The following is a 14,460-nucleotide window of genomic DNA, read 5'->3' as shown; positions in this document are numbered from 1 at the left end:
CTAGAATTATATTAAAGGGACTATCTACCACGATAAAGGTTAAGTAGTAGAGTTTCTATTTCCCTCCGCTATCCTAGATACTATATTTAATAGTATAGGTACTATATAACTTAATAGGACCGTCGATACTATAGAATATAGTATCTATTAGAGCTTAGATATCGGCGTTAAGTTCTCGTGCTCGTTAGGTCGATATAACGTTAGTAGCTAACCTACTATTAAGTATTATAATCTAATATTATCCACGAGGGACCTTAATAGGTCTAGCCTATAGTTTAATATACTATTTAGCGGATTACCTCTCTATTATAGTCGTGTCTATAAGTCGCGAGAGTTTCTCGTAGACTATTAGTTTTTTATATTCTATACTAGATAGTTAGGCGCGATATATCCTAGCTACTAGCACTTATAGTATATAACTAGTTAGTTAGTTATATTAGTACTTAGTAGCTTCCCTAAACGGTACTTAGGTGCTATATAGCCTATTCTACTATAGGTATAGTAAGTAACTTTAGGTTATTTATATAAGTCGGTTCTTATATCTTAATATATCGATTAGTAGGGAGATCCACGATATAATCCGCGTGGTTTTAAATTTAAGGCGTAGTAGTAGCCTTATAACGTTCTACGAGATCTATTACTAAATCGGTTTTAGTTAGATGATTTTATATTAGATTAGATTATTAGGGATAGTTATACACTAGCGTAGCGTTAATTATTTATTATACGCTAGTATTACTCCACGAGGTTTATAAGAGCTTAGAGATCTATAGAGATTATTATTATAAGGTCGAGACGGTCCTTTATATTTAGGGCGAGGGACCGTTTAAAGTTGTTATACTATCGAATTATACGATCTTCTTCGGCTTCTCTCTAGAGAGGCTAAAGGTATTTAAGGAGTTATAATAGTAACTAATTATCTCGTTATCGAGTCTCGAAGATATAGCTCTAGGCCTAGTCGCGTCGTTTAGCTCTATCGCTAAAATATTAGAGGAGAAATTTAGTAAACGTGTCCTAGTTATAGGTATCCTTAGAATGTTCGATTTAGTATACTATCTAATATTCTAAAGGCGTTAGGTTAAGGTAGTTCTAGACGAATCTAATTTTATCGCTATTATTCGTAAATAGATAGAAGAATCGGCTATATTAGTAAGCCTATACGTAGAAACTCTTTCTACTTTTACTATTAAAGTAAGGTAGTTTCTTAGGTCGGGGTAATTAGAATAGTAGTAGACTAGAATAGATTATTTTAGTTAGTATAGATCTATATAAATATAGATTAGTCGTTACTAGAACTAAAGCGCGTAATATAGCTTTAAGTCTTGTAGTATGTTCTTAAGCTTCGTCGAGTTTATGTAGTTATTACTTAAGTTAAATCTATTATTACCTCTCTTTATATAGTCTAGTATATATATTATTATAAGGTATAGTTAACGTTAGGCGATTCTAATAGATTAACTCGTTAATATTAATAAGGTCTAGCCTCGTGTTAAGGTTAGATCTAGTATAGTTTGAACTAGACTAAGATAGAGTATAATAGACTCTATCCTTATATTCTATAATATCTTCTATAGTTATACGGAATATCGTACGAGTTATTAGTATAATAGTCTATAAGATATAGTTATTAGTAGGGGTAGTTATAGGTAGACTATTCTTCTTATTTAGGTTAGAAGAAGGTCTACTATAAGAGGCGGTGCTACGAGTATTATAACGAGTAGTTAGAGCTATTTCTATAAACTACTATCGTGCTATATAAAGAGGAATTAAAATATAAGGATTATAGACGTAGAATAGTAGTCTAATAGATTATAGGAGGATTCGGGAATATATTTAAAAGGGTAGTCTACTCTTCTAATAAGGTTAATTTCTAAAGAGTAGAAATTAAGTATATACGGTCTACTTATATAGTGGTCTCGCTTATTCTAGCTGGCTTAACCTAGGTCCACCTATCACGGACCGTACTGGACCATAGTAGTCCAGTTAAGTCTATCCTGGTGTCAGCCCTAACAACTCTTCTGTTTTTCTAAGTTAAATAGACTTTATAAATAGAGATACATAGGTAGATAGAGATTAATCTAATTATCTATTGTATCTATTTTTACTACTCTCATATACTTAGTCATAATTATAGAAGTAGGAAAGGCTTAAGATAAGTAGAAAGCCAGAGGTAAGAACACGCGTGTACTAGTACTAGCTCGTTAGTTTCAACTAGGAAAACGACGGATGCTAATAATTATATTAGTAGTTAGAAACATATTTTATTTTACCATAGAAACTTCAATGATATATTATGACTATTGACCATTAAGGAATTAGCGCTATAAAGTTCCCTAGTTGGCATTATGGTGTGTGTACTTGAGGAAGTCGCTTATAGATGCTATCAATTACCCTCTCATTTCCTATCTCTAGCAAGGAAGACTCTATTACTTAGCATCTCCGGCGAATTTATGGTCACCTATAGCTGCCCAAGAATGAACAGTTACTTGGAAATGTAGTCTGAGCGATTTAAGCGCAATCCTTTGATATGTCTGAATTTGCCATGTGACTACTAGCTCCATTTCGAATGTCCAACAGACGTGAGTACCTGCTAGTAGGATGAACGCATCTGAATGAAGTAGCTATCTAAATCGTCGTCTTGCGCAATAGTACTTACCACGGCCATGAGGATGTATCCTTCACACTAACAGATCAATCCTGGTGTCGGCATGGCTTGAACTTCACCAAAACCGTTGGTCTAACAGTGACCTGATATACTTTCATGTCACGTTCCCAATCGAGGTCTGAAGCATTCCCAATCTCCCAATCGAATTTCCAAAGGAGTTTAGAGATAACGGCACGAGCTTGTCGATCTGCTGTGACAAATCCCAGACATTTCCGTGGACCCACTATATGAAATTCAGATCATGACTCATGGCAACCTTGTTCTTGTATTTGAAAGGTAGATGAAGGATTTCGCACAGGCACTGGAAAAACTTACTGCTAAAAGGTTGAAAGACAGCACGGTTGTCATTGTCAAAAATATTATCGTAGTCAGCATGCGAGGGTGGCAACCACCTCTCTGGATGATACTCCCGCGCTTTTTTAAAGTACCGTTCACTTCGGAACATGGAGAAAGTAGATGATTGAACTCGACACTATGATGATGTTAACATTGTATTCTCAATAATATAGTCGGACACCGTAGCAATAATTTTGCGGTACACTTACGCCTTTCGGTATGTAATACCCACCAATAACGCCACCAGGGCTTACACGAGGCTGCGGAAATGTTGCGATAGTATGAAATCGCAGAGATTCATTGACCACAGCACTCAGCCATGGAAGACCTTGAAGTACATCAGCTTCCTCAAGGTCTTCCCAAGTAGCGAAGTTTGTCCTAATCTCGGCTTGGACCTTCTTCAATATATCCTGGTGTAGACCAAGACAGGTTACGATGGACTGCATGAGACTGGCGACTGCTTCTAAAGGAATCACAATTGCAGTGAGCTGGGAGAACAGGAAATCCTCGCTGTAAACTGATTTGTTTTGTTGAAGAAGTGGCGTGAAGTAGTCATTGTGCTTCACACTACTCCCCTGACTTACCCGCTCCTTGAGACCAGTCTTGAGTTCGTCTAGAACGTCAACAAGAGGTTTTAGAGTTTTTCGAGGAATATTCCAGCGTACGAGCGGACCCATACATGGGAAACGTGTCAGGACCGTTAAAAGGTTTGTGAGTGGAGCTGTTACAAAGAAGTTCCTGATGAAAACATTTGCACGACCTAAGAGGTTTCAGTAACGGTTTTCTTTCCCCGACATAAAGATACCATATCCTTCGCAGGATTTCGCGCACCTGAGGATACATTCTCAAAGCTATGTCCAATGCTCATCTCACCAATGAGGTCAGCAGCAAGCCATCCGAACCACTGCAGGCGTTTGCGCGTCAATGAGATGAAAAACCAGATATCCGAAGGCTTTTTACGTACCTCAGTGACATTGACGTCGTCTTCAGGGAGTTTCTTCGCCTCAATTTGGTGAATGAAGCCGTCCACAATACTATGAAGCGCCGTATCTTGGTTTTTATGAGCAGCAAGACTGAATGCACGAGATAATACCTGTTTGCTGCTTCGATGCTTTTCGATGTCTCTTTCAGCAAAGACGCCCAGCTCCCCTGGTGTGAATGTAGGATGTATATCTGTCTTGATAAATGTTGCCGATCCATTACGGCCGCTGAGAAGCATGTCTGTTTCCTTTTAGATAAAGCATTGAACATAGCAGCCAGGCGATATTACCTTGGTGTGCTTCAAAGGGAAATATAGCAATCTCGTTAGGTGCAATACGAAAAACGTCGCCTATGTCTGTTAATAAGCGTACTCGCTATGTAATACTTCATGATTTCACATGCCATATTTCTTAAAGGACGCCTCGATCGCCCATGGATATCGACCCGACAACCTAAGAGCTTGGGTCAACGACTTCCCTACTGGTTGCTTAAGAGCTTGATAATGTACCACTGGTAACCCCACCAAGCGTCGCTTATTGCTGCAATCTTTGGGCCGGGATACTTCGCATAAGGATGTAAGTATAGTAAATATAGGACCCGTATAATGATGGAGACGAAAGCCTGTGGGCCGTACTTAGACATCTGGTCAAGATAAAGCTGTCAAACCGTTCTTTACCGTTACCGCAAATCCTGTAAGTAGCATGCTGCAAGAGGCAAAGTCATGCATTTTTTCGATAAAGTAGTCCTTCATATTCGGTCTTGTTATGCGTGTCCAAACTCAACTCACATGCTAATGTAGTAAATCCATCTGTGCGGACTGGCTGCCACTATTTAAATCAGTCGTTGCTACTATGCTCTACACTAAAGCAAGATTGTGGGGTACGCATATTAAGCGTGCCTTAGCGTGGTAACAAAGCAGCTAGCGTTATGTATCATGCATCCTGGATGACGCTAGCGCTAAGTCCCAATTACCTCAGGAAACTTATGCACTAGTAAGCTATGTATGTAATTAGAGGTATATATATTACACTAGACTTAGTAGTTTTAAGTACCTATTATATCTATATATTCTCTTTTATAATTAGAGTATAATTTAATAAATAATTCTCTACTAGCTACTTACTATTATAAATAGTTATAGAGTAGAGTTTAAGTTAACTATAATTTTACTATTCTATATAATATATATCTTGAAACTCTATTATATATTATATAGTCTATAGAAATCTAAAATTAGTGTCAATTAAGAATATACAATATATATATTTAAGACTTCTAGCTTAATTATATAGAGTACTAGATATCTATTATATATAATAAGTAATTAAGGAATATTATATATTCTAGTACTATTAAAAAATCTTAACGCTACTATATAGAATTCTCTCTATAGTTCTTTCATTACTAGAGCGGAGCTATTAATAATATTAATACTCTTAGTTTACTACTTTTATATTTAATAGTATCAAAAAGGAAAGGCGCGAGGGTTAAGCGGACTCGACTCTAATACTAGCTCGGTGTGTATATCCGAAACAGTTTCAAGACACGTCATTAATAATACAAGGCCTGCGGAGGAGTATCCATGGTTTACATTACCTCCGGGCCATTCCTCTATCGTTCGCATGTACTCGTCATAAGATTTGCTATTTACCTTGCCTAAGGATTCTACTCATAGTCTTATCCTTCATAAGAATATTACCAACTTGCATCATGGCGAATCTGATGCTAGTTTCCCTTGTTTCCGCTATCATTATTATACTTTTCAAGATTTCTTCCAAATTATTTCCTAAACCCTCCTTCGGTCTCCCGCATAACCCTGCATCAGTGAAACGTTTTCTTGGTGACGCTGTAGATATTGCCGCTCACGCATCGAAGACACAAGAGCAGAGCGAGGCTCTCTTCCTCGTCAACGAGAGGATAAACTCGCCTATTGCACAACTCCTTATTCCTTCGTTTCGCAACATCACAGTTCTTGTAGATGACCCTCGCGAGGCTGAAGATATCCTCAAAAGAAGGCATCAAGAGTTCGATCGCTCTGCTACGACTGCCACATTTTTCGAATACCTGCTTCCTAAATGTTCTATTGCTCAATCTACAACTCCATTTCTAAAACTTCAGAAAAGGATATGGGCTGATACCATGAGCACTTCCTTCTTGAGACGAGTAGTCGCTTCCAATGTACATACCACAGTCCTACACTTGATGGAAGTGTGGCGATTGAAAATTGAGCAAAATGGAGAAGCACCTTTTGAAACCAAGAAAGACTTTAACGATGCAGCCATGGACATGATGTGGGCGGCTGTACTTGGTAGCGATTTAGGAATGCTGCGAGATCAGCTAGCAGCCTTTGAGAATCATAGGTCGTTCGCAGTAGACGCCGCAGAATGTACAGGAGGAAACATTACGCCACGAGCAGCACAATCATCCCGCGAGATGTTTCTCGACACTATGCAATTCATCGATGAAACTGTGGCTGCATTCACTGGATCAGGGATGGCCTCACTACAGCTCAAGTACATCAAATTCGGCTCTCGATACCGTCGCATCAAAAAATTCATGAGGGACGAGCTGCAGCGACTTGTATCAGCATCTCGCGACCGGCATATGCAGATTTCGAAGAGTTGTTCCGACAATTACGACGAATATGAAACCTGTGCAATGGATCTTGTTCTGAGACGAGAGCTCATGATCACCGCGAAGCAAGATTCTCAGGATGTCTATACTACTGAAGGGAGTACGGCCTTGCTCGAAGAACTAATGCTTTTCTTAATGGCGGTAAGTAAATACGACATTTCTCCAAGCTGAACTTATCGTTATTGTGGCTAAAGTGGTCCTGCATAGGGCATTGACTCCACGGGTAATACACTTGCGTGGTGTGTTAAATTCTTAAGTCTCTATCAGTCAGCTCAAAATGAATTGAGAAAGGCGCTGCAGTCGTCATTCTCAAAACCTCGATCAAAGATTTCTGCTACCGATATCATTGATACGGATATTCCGTATCTGGATGCATTTCTGCAGGAGACACTCCGTTTTGCCGTAACTGCTGGTGCGATCGTTCGGCGTACGACAGTCGATACTCAAATACTTGGGTATCATGTTCCAGCCGGAACAGATGTTATCATGAATACAAGAGTACTGAAAACCCCGAGGAACATCCCCGAAGACCTTCGTAGTCCTACCAGCAGGGCTGCTTATGAAAAGAATTCACGAAGCAGCAGCATTAATGGCCACGCAGAAAAGTCTCTGGAAATTTTTGAGCCCAGCCGCTGGCTAAGTCGTGCGACCACAGGACAAGAAACTTTCAATCCTCATGCACTACCAACCCTGGTCTTTGGTGGAGGGTTTCGGGGCTGCTTTGGTAAAGCTGTCACTTCTTAATACAATTGGCTCAAAGTAGATCAACTAACTGTCCATAGGCAAAAGACTCGCGATGTATGAGCTTCGCATTTTCGTAGCACTTCTGGTACTGAATTTCGAATTCCTCCCCCTAGATGACGAGTTTCGCAACTTATGTGGACAAGAAGCCGTCTTTCGACATCCGAAGCAAGCCTTTGTGAAACTTAGGTCACTTTGAGAGTATCTTTCATGCGAAATAGGTAGCATCCCAGAGCCCGTAGCACACAGCAGAAACAATTTTAAATAACATGTATTGCAAGATCGTCTCAAAGCATGATGAACAGGAAACAAATCAACATCTTATGACAAAGCCTAAATCATTACCGTCCGAGATATCCTGAATCTTGAAGTTAGAGCATCGTCAGCAATGACCCTAGACCGAGATTGATGACTAGTGTCTAGTCGCATTGCCAAATCGGTCCGATGAATGTCACTCGTAACACTGCAACACTGCATGCCCGGTGCCGCTGGTTGATTTGCCCAACTGTAGGAAGGATTCTGTAATTATTGTCACCTCATTTACTGATATTCTTGCGTTTCAGCAAATGCAAGGTTGATTAATTCTAGTGTGACTCTGCAGGGGGTCAACATTAGTAGATACAGCGTCAGGTCGACATGCTAATGATGTAGTGGGCTCATGCAATGCTACATCATGCTCAAAGGTGTATGCCTGCATATCGGCCCATATCTCGTGAGGAAGCTTCTACCTTGGCTCATACATCAGCGATTTCTGCCATGCAGACGTCTTATGATGCCGAGATTCTTACATCGGAACGCTGCAATATGTACGTACCCCTACAGCATCCTTCGAGGATAAACTGGAGAGGTACAGCGCAAAGCTTCACTGTCTCCTTACTAATATTACCGACTGTAAAGGGTTTACTTCCACGAGATAGTAATCGCTCAATTTTAGGATTTTCCAGTCTTTATTTACGGGGATCTCATGGAACTCAAGAGACAGACTGCGCTGGTGCAGATCAACGGATGCAAAACATCAGAATCGCTTCCATTGTGTCTCTCGCACGATGAACCGACACCCATTTTGTCTCCCGGTCATGCCTTGATCAGAACTCTTGCAGTAGCACTAAATCCGTTCGATTACAAGATGGCCAAGTACTTTCCCTCGCCCGGCACCAGAGTTGGTTGCGATTTTTGTGGTATTGTAGTAGGCTTGGCATTTGGCGAAGATGAGGAACCAAAGATCGCTGAAAGTGCTCGAATCACTATGAACGACCGAGTTTGTGGAAGCGTAGTTGGCAATAACTCTCAGCGACCATTAGAAGGGGCGTTTGCCCAATATATCGTAGCTGATATTCATCTACTCATTCGAGTACCAAAAAGATGGTCCAACATGGAAGCTGCGGCGCTTGGTGGCATCGGATGGAAGACTGCTTCTTTGGCCCTCTGGGATTGCGCAAGCTTAGGCTTGCAGGGACGACCTTCTGAGCCATTGCAAGAGACTCAACTACCCGTTGTGATATATGGCGGAGCTACAGCTTCAGGTACTATGATGTGCCAATTGCTTCGATTGCAAGTGCATCTTTACCTGTTAAAATCTTCTTCAGCTGACGAACACTGCGTACAGGAGTGGATACCTGCCGATTGCGGTAACATCTGAACGTTCAGCTCCTTTGGCGATGGAGTATGGTGCCATCGCCACGGTATCCTATACATCAGAATCTTGCGTACAGGACATTCTGCGAATTGTGAGGCAGTTCACAAAAGCATCCTCGGTCCGATACGTCATCGATTGCATCACTGACGCCCAGTCTGCAGCAAATTGCATGAAAATACTAAGCCGAGCTGGTGGCCGATATGTATGCCTGGAAGCATTTGACGAATCTTGGAGGACTAGACGGTCGATATCGATCGAAATGGTCATGTGCCCAGAAGCAAATGGCGTGTCATTGAATTTAGGTCCTGGCCCCTACACTCGAAAATACGATGAGCGAAAGTATGAGCTTGGGGTTGCGAGCGCGAAGCAAATACAAGACTTAGTTGATAGCGACTTGCTCAAGACTCATCCGGTCCAAGAAATTAGAGGTGGATTAGGCGGGATCATAAAAGGATTAGAGATGCTGTGTCGCGGTGAGGTTCATGGGAAGAAGCTTGTAATTCAGATCCCATCTTAACATTTATACATCATTAGTGTCTCACCATATTCCTCAATGTGTTATACTCTCTATGATAAGCTCTTACTTTGGTACGAGAGTGACCTTAGTATGCTTTTCTTCCCACTGTAATTGCGCCTAGCTTTTCGATTCTGTATGCCATAGGTATAGTCGCGCGCTTCTATAATGTTGGCATATTAGCTAAGGCTTTTTACATGAAGATCATCTTTAATATATTCGCTTCTTACTAAAGAGGTCTTCAAGATTCATGAAATGCATCAGACACTGATACAACTGTATCCTTCGGCATGAAAGAAACCCTGATCAAGGTCGTCAAGTGTACATCTGCAAGCCAGCAGAATCCATCGTGGTAACTGGATGCAGGGCCCGTCTTCTCATTGTAGTCTGCCAACAATGACATTCTACCGTGGCGTTGTTGTTATTCAATGGTAACTCTCCACTTAAACTCACGTCCTTCCTCGCCACACCTGAACCTGATTTGAGATTGCTGTGCACCAGGCCTATTGAACGTTGAACTGCGACCTTACAGCGATTGAAATGCGACAATGTTAGGCGATCAGCCTCGGAGGAGACTAGATTCCATCGCACTAATTTTCTTAAGGAGGCCCTGCCTGACATGTCTGCAACCCACACACTACCTCATGGAGTAACGAGCATGCTTAACTGTCGAATATCCCGACTGTTTGCCCCTTGTTAAGCTTTACGATGGCTCTAAGATCATCAGCGCAAACCTACGGAAAACATGCCCAGTGTGTGGGCACATATTCAGAGGATGTAATCCTTGTGTTTACCGGGGAACGACAGTACCTTTGAATGAAGCCATACCACTACTGGATGAGTGCTTCAGGGTGTGGTCTGAGCGATAGGCCAAAGCAGTAAGCAGGATCTCAAAGGAAGGCAGAAGTTTTGGCGGAGTCGGAAGAGAAAGATAGGAAATTGAGAAAGCTGATCGAAGTTCATGTTCGACCAGTAAAGGAGTCGGGAACGACGGGTTCTAGTTGTTGAACCCCCTTGCGCTTGGTTACGAAAACCAAGTTCCTCGATTCGTGTATCATATACCCCAGGTCGAATCAATCACGGCATAAAAGCCACTCGTTATGTCGTGAATTCAACTTTCACCGATGACAGCCCATCTTCCGCACCGTGCCTCATACCTGTCTTTCAATACCTCCACAAGGATCCCAAGTCTCACCCCTTTGACTACCTCAGTAGTGTACCGCTTTACATCATCGGCGTAGAAAACTCTGGCATCCCTCTGATCGAGCGGTAATCTACTAATGAGCAACATCAGATCTACAAAGTATGGGAAGCTCTGTCCCAGTGTAGGATATGCAGCATTGGATGCGAAAATAGATACGGGCGCGATCTCACGCTGGTAATCAAAGTCATGGACAATTAACGTTGATTTTAGCGTAAGTGCACGCGGTAGCGCTTGGCTATAAGGTGTAACCGTAGACACCATGAGCAGTGCCAGTAAGCTATGCGCTGTCACGAGGTGGTTGAGTGTTCGTAGGAACGAGCTCAGCACTGCATGAGCTACAGACAGTAAGCAAGGCTCGAATCATTGTCCTCAAAGGCTTTACCTTGTACGTGATTGCCCTTCATGAGCGGTTTGATGACTTGTGTGAGGTTATCAACGACCAAGACATCGATTTTTTGTAGTATGCTGGACGTTGAAGTGTCTGTAGACTCTTTTGGTGGCTCTATCTGTGCGACGGTCGGGATTGGGTCAAGTAGCATCTCATGGTCTCCATCTTCGGCTTGGCTGTCCGGGATCTCGCTCATTTTACGAGCATGCGGTGACTGAGACACTCTTCGCTCGAGGGGTATATGCTGCACAGCGCTCGATTGATTAGCTTTCCCCATAGAGTGTCTCAACCCTTCTTGAATTTCTGTTATGGACTCTCTGACACCCGTAAGGTCAAAGGCGCGAAAAATCTTGACTCTTTCGAGGGCCTTCTCAGTAAGGTCTTTAGCATCTCCCGCAGATGCCGCAACTAAATCTGAGCATGTAGGTCTCGATCGTTCAAATTGGGCTACCAGAGTTTCGTAAAGAGCAAGAACGTCGCAATTACCGGTGGTATCGATGATGGCGACACAGGACGATGCGTTTGAAACCAAGTGACTTGCAAGTATTGAGTATACGAGCTGTGAGTGGCATTAACATCAAAAACGTGTCGAGAAGGGTACAGAAGATCTTAACAGGAGCCCATATAAAATGACATCTCAAGTTCTAAAGATTATATCAATTGCACATGTGCAGGAAGTGTGACGCTTACATGCTTGTCATCGGATCCGGTCACATCTGCTGCTACTTCTACGATTCCACCACGGCCAGTACTGAAGCCACCATTAAGTGCTTCGTCGAGCTCGCGGTGTCCAGTCTTGATACGCCCATTGCCACACACATGTTGGTCCTCCATACTAAACTGTCCCACACCAACTTCGTCATCATACTCAGTACTAGCGAGGACGGGGTCGACGAAGAGCGACATATTAGACACGAAGTCGCCCTCCTATCAGCAGGTATTACACATGCCGATATTCAGCTCGCGCATTTCGGCCGTCACATGTGCGATATGTGTCCCAGTTTGAATGGCTTATAATATACGCTGACATCATAGCATATCGGGGGCGGGATGGGACAATGTTGAACTTAAACTTTGAAGCTTGGAATTAAGTCACGTGTAAACCCTAGCGTGATCCGTAGGTCCAAGCTCCATCAGATTCCCACGGGACTATCTGACACTTACTAATTATTGCTCTCAGGTCAAGCCGTGGTTCTCTCCAACCCATTGAGGACAACCAGGAGTATAACGACTTTGTGCCACCATGAGAGCACTTTCCATAACTCGACTTTTCGCTCGCCGTCCTGTCGCCTTTCGTCTCCGCTCCTCCCGTCTCCGCGAGCCATTTCTAAGACCCTTCACCTTAAAACATGAGCGCGCAAGATCTGTTGAAGCTTACGATGAGGACGAAGCCAATCAGTTAAAGGAGCCGATAAGCAACAATCCATATGATGAAATTGGAAGACGGCGGCGTCGCGACGCGGAAGTTAGGAAGTTGAAAAGAGAGATCAAGTTTCTTTTCATCGGCTTAGCATTCTCGATGGCGGGAACATACGCTTGCAGTTGTCTTATAGAGGAAGATATCAAATATAAAAAAGGCCACTCGGCTGATGCCAATCCGAGAGACACGGAAGCTTTTCAAGGCAAGCCTGTTGTATTGGCCGCTGGTGGACAAAAGCTCGTTGTAGAGGATCCGTCAACGCATGAGCAGATTGAATTAGTTCCCACGGGAACATCCTATGTACCACATTTTCCAAAGATTATAACACTACCTTCTGGTGTTCCCGGAGAGAAAGATCCAGAATACACTCTTATTGGTCTTGGAATACGGCGCGTGTCGTTCCTTAATGTCCAGGTGTACGTTGTCGGACTATACGTGAAGAACAGTTCGCTGGCACCGCTACAAGCGTCTCTGGTACATCACATCAATCCAATGGCTTCCGCGCTCATACCTGGGGAGAAAGAGGAGCTAAGAACTTCATTACTCGATCCAGAGAGCTCCTCCAAGATATGGGAGGCTGTACTGCAAGACGGACATAGCCAGATAGAAACTGCCTTCCGGGTGGTCCCTGTCAGAGATACGAACTTCAACCATTTACGAGATGGCTGGGTGACTGGCCTGACTAACAGGATACAAGAGGCTTCACAAAAGGCACAAAACACTATCAAGGACGCCGGTACATCAGGTCAGTCGACGGTCTCGGAGGTCTCAGAATTCGATGATGACAGTATGGCATTATCAATGCGAGAGTTCAAGCAGATCTTTCAAGGCAGAGGTAAGGCTCCCAAAGGATCGATAATCCTTCTAACAAGAGATGGTCGAGGAATACTGGATGTATTATATCAAAAGAACCCTGCTGGCGGGGAAGTGGAAAGAATTGGACGACTAGAAGATGAGCGGATCAGTCGGCTGCTGTGGCTGCTATACCTTGGTGGAAAGAAGCCTAGCAGCGAAGAGGCGCGAAAAGACGTCGTAAGTGGTGTCATGGCTATGGTAGAGAGGCCTGTGGGCACAGTCGAAACGCAGGTTGTTTGATAACATCCAAAATTAGACCACTTGACGTCACCGGTAGGGAGGAACTGCGCTTGTGGTTTTGGGTTATATCAATGCTCCGCCATACCTGCTCTATGTAAATATTATCTAAAAATCGAGTCGTATGCTTATAACATAATGCTCACTGTGGGCCATATAATGTTTTGATCTGTTTGTCCTATGTTGTTCTGAGTATGACAGACATATTATAGGGCATCCAACAAACCGGATAGACAAGGAGACTGAGCATTGCCTTTGCCAAGTCCCGACACATGATTTACTCACATGGTTGATTATCAACTGGTAAGTAGATTCATGAATTAGTCGTTCATTGATGATTCATTGTTTGTGCAAGACGCAATGGACACTAATATAGTGTTGGAGTGAAACACATACAAACCGACACTCAACGCAATGATCAACAATCTCAACAGTATCACAAACTACAGGCCGTGAAACAGCTCGTCAGGGCCTGCGGGAAAGTAGTAGCCAAGCGAAGCAAGAGGTCATCCGAGTACTCTGTGGTAGACATTCTCTTGTTCTGCTGGGGGTCTTCCTTTGTCTTCAACGTTAGTCCAAACCACGCCCATGGGCGCCTTGTACGCGATTCTCCATGCCGGTTCTCTCGTTTCATGTCTTGTGGTTGCGATGTACTTTGCTGCATTAGTGCTGTTCATCCAGACTTACATCGAGTCAAGAGAGCATGGTTCATGAATCTTGATGGACCAGACACGTTTGATTTCCCGTCAGACCTTACATCGGTACGCCCAGTCCCATTTGAGGATCTCGATTGTATTCAATCGGACCATTCGATATGAGGCTCACCTCGGGTTGGAGTGCCTCACAAGT

General features: G+C 42.9%; 5 protein-coding genes across 5 annotated transcripts; 3 read left to right on the top strand and 2 right to left on the bottom strand.

Annotated features, from left to right (window-relative positions):
* Window positions 1–2,456: 2,456 nt before the first annotated feature.
* EJ05DRAFT_538298 (cytochrome P450) lies at window positions 2,457–4,786 on the bottom strand. The gene is made up of 9 exons (XM_033749443.1): window positions 4,659–4,786; window positions 4,491–4,603; window positions 4,385–4,434; window positions 4,272–4,331; window positions 3,966–4,222; window positions 3,833–3,905; window positions 3,211–3,761; window positions 2,981–3,137; window positions 2,457–2,888 (listed from the first exon to the last, which is right to left on the bottom strand). The coding sequence occupies exons 1-9, from the start codon at window positions 4,731–4,733 to the stop codon at window positions 2,692–2,694; spliced, it is 1,533 nt and encodes a 510-aa protein (XP_033600496.1). The 5' UTR covers window positions 4,734–4,786; the 3' UTR covers window positions 2,457–2,691.
* An 823-nt stretch (window positions 4,787–5,609) lies between these two features.
* On the top strand, window positions 5,610–7,682 carry EJ05DRAFT_538297 (cytochrome P450). The gene is made up of 3 exons (XM_033749442.1): window positions 5,610–6,757; window positions 6,824–7,340; window positions 7,399–7,682. The coding sequence occupies exons 1-3, from the start codon at window positions 5,693–5,695 to the stop codon at window positions 7,554–7,556; spliced, it is 1,740 nt and encodes a 579-aa protein (XP_033600495.1). The 5' UTR covers window positions 5,610–5,692; the 3' UTR covers window positions 7,557–7,682.
* A 639-nt stretch (window positions 7,683–8,321) lies between these two features.
* On the top strand, window positions 8,322–9,510 carry EJ05DRAFT_486106 (uncharacterized protein; the record flags this gene model as incomplete). The annotated part of the gene is made up of 2 exons (XM_033745505.1): window positions 8,322–8,912; window positions 8,944–9,510. 2 exons carry the CDS (start codon window positions 8,322–8,324, stop codon window positions 9,508–9,510), a joined length of 1,158 nt encoding a protein of 385 aa, XP_033600494.1.
* A 1,108-nt stretch (window positions 9,511–10,618) lies between these two features.
* On the bottom strand, window positions 10,619–12,005 carry EJ05DRAFT_500558 (uncharacterized protein; the record flags this gene model as incomplete). Its single annotated transcript, XM_033747012.1, has 3 exons — window positions 10,619–11,046; window positions 11,094–11,658; window positions 11,790–12,005. 3 exons carry the CDS (start codon window positions 12,003–12,005, stop codon window positions 10,619–10,621), a joined length of 1,209 nt encoding a protein of 402 aa, XP_033600493.1.
* Window positions 12,006–12,342: 337 nt separating this feature from the next.
* EJ05DRAFT_538294 (uncharacterized protein) lies at window positions 12,343–13,758 on the top strand (the record flags this gene model as incomplete). The annotated part of the gene is made up of 1 exon (XM_033749441.1): window positions 12,343–13,758. The coding sequence occupies one exon, from the start codon at window positions 12,343–12,345 to the stop codon at window positions 13,612–13,614; it is 1,272 nt and encodes a 423-aa protein (XP_033600492.1). The 3' UTR covers window positions 13,615–13,758.
* Window positions 13,759–14,460: the final 702 nt, after the last annotated feature.

This window comes from Pseudovirgaria hyperparasitica, assembly GCF_010093815.1.
Source record: "Pseudovirgaria hyperparasitica strain CBS 121739 unplaced genomic scaffold EJ05scaffold_8, whole genome shotgun sequence".
Classification (NCBI taxonomy): domain Eukaryota; kingdom Fungi; phylum Ascomycota; class Dothideomycetes; order Acrospermales; family Acrospermaceae; genus Pseudovirgaria; species Pseudovirgaria hyperparasitica.
This window is presented reverse-complemented; position numbering and strand designations above follow the sequence as displayed.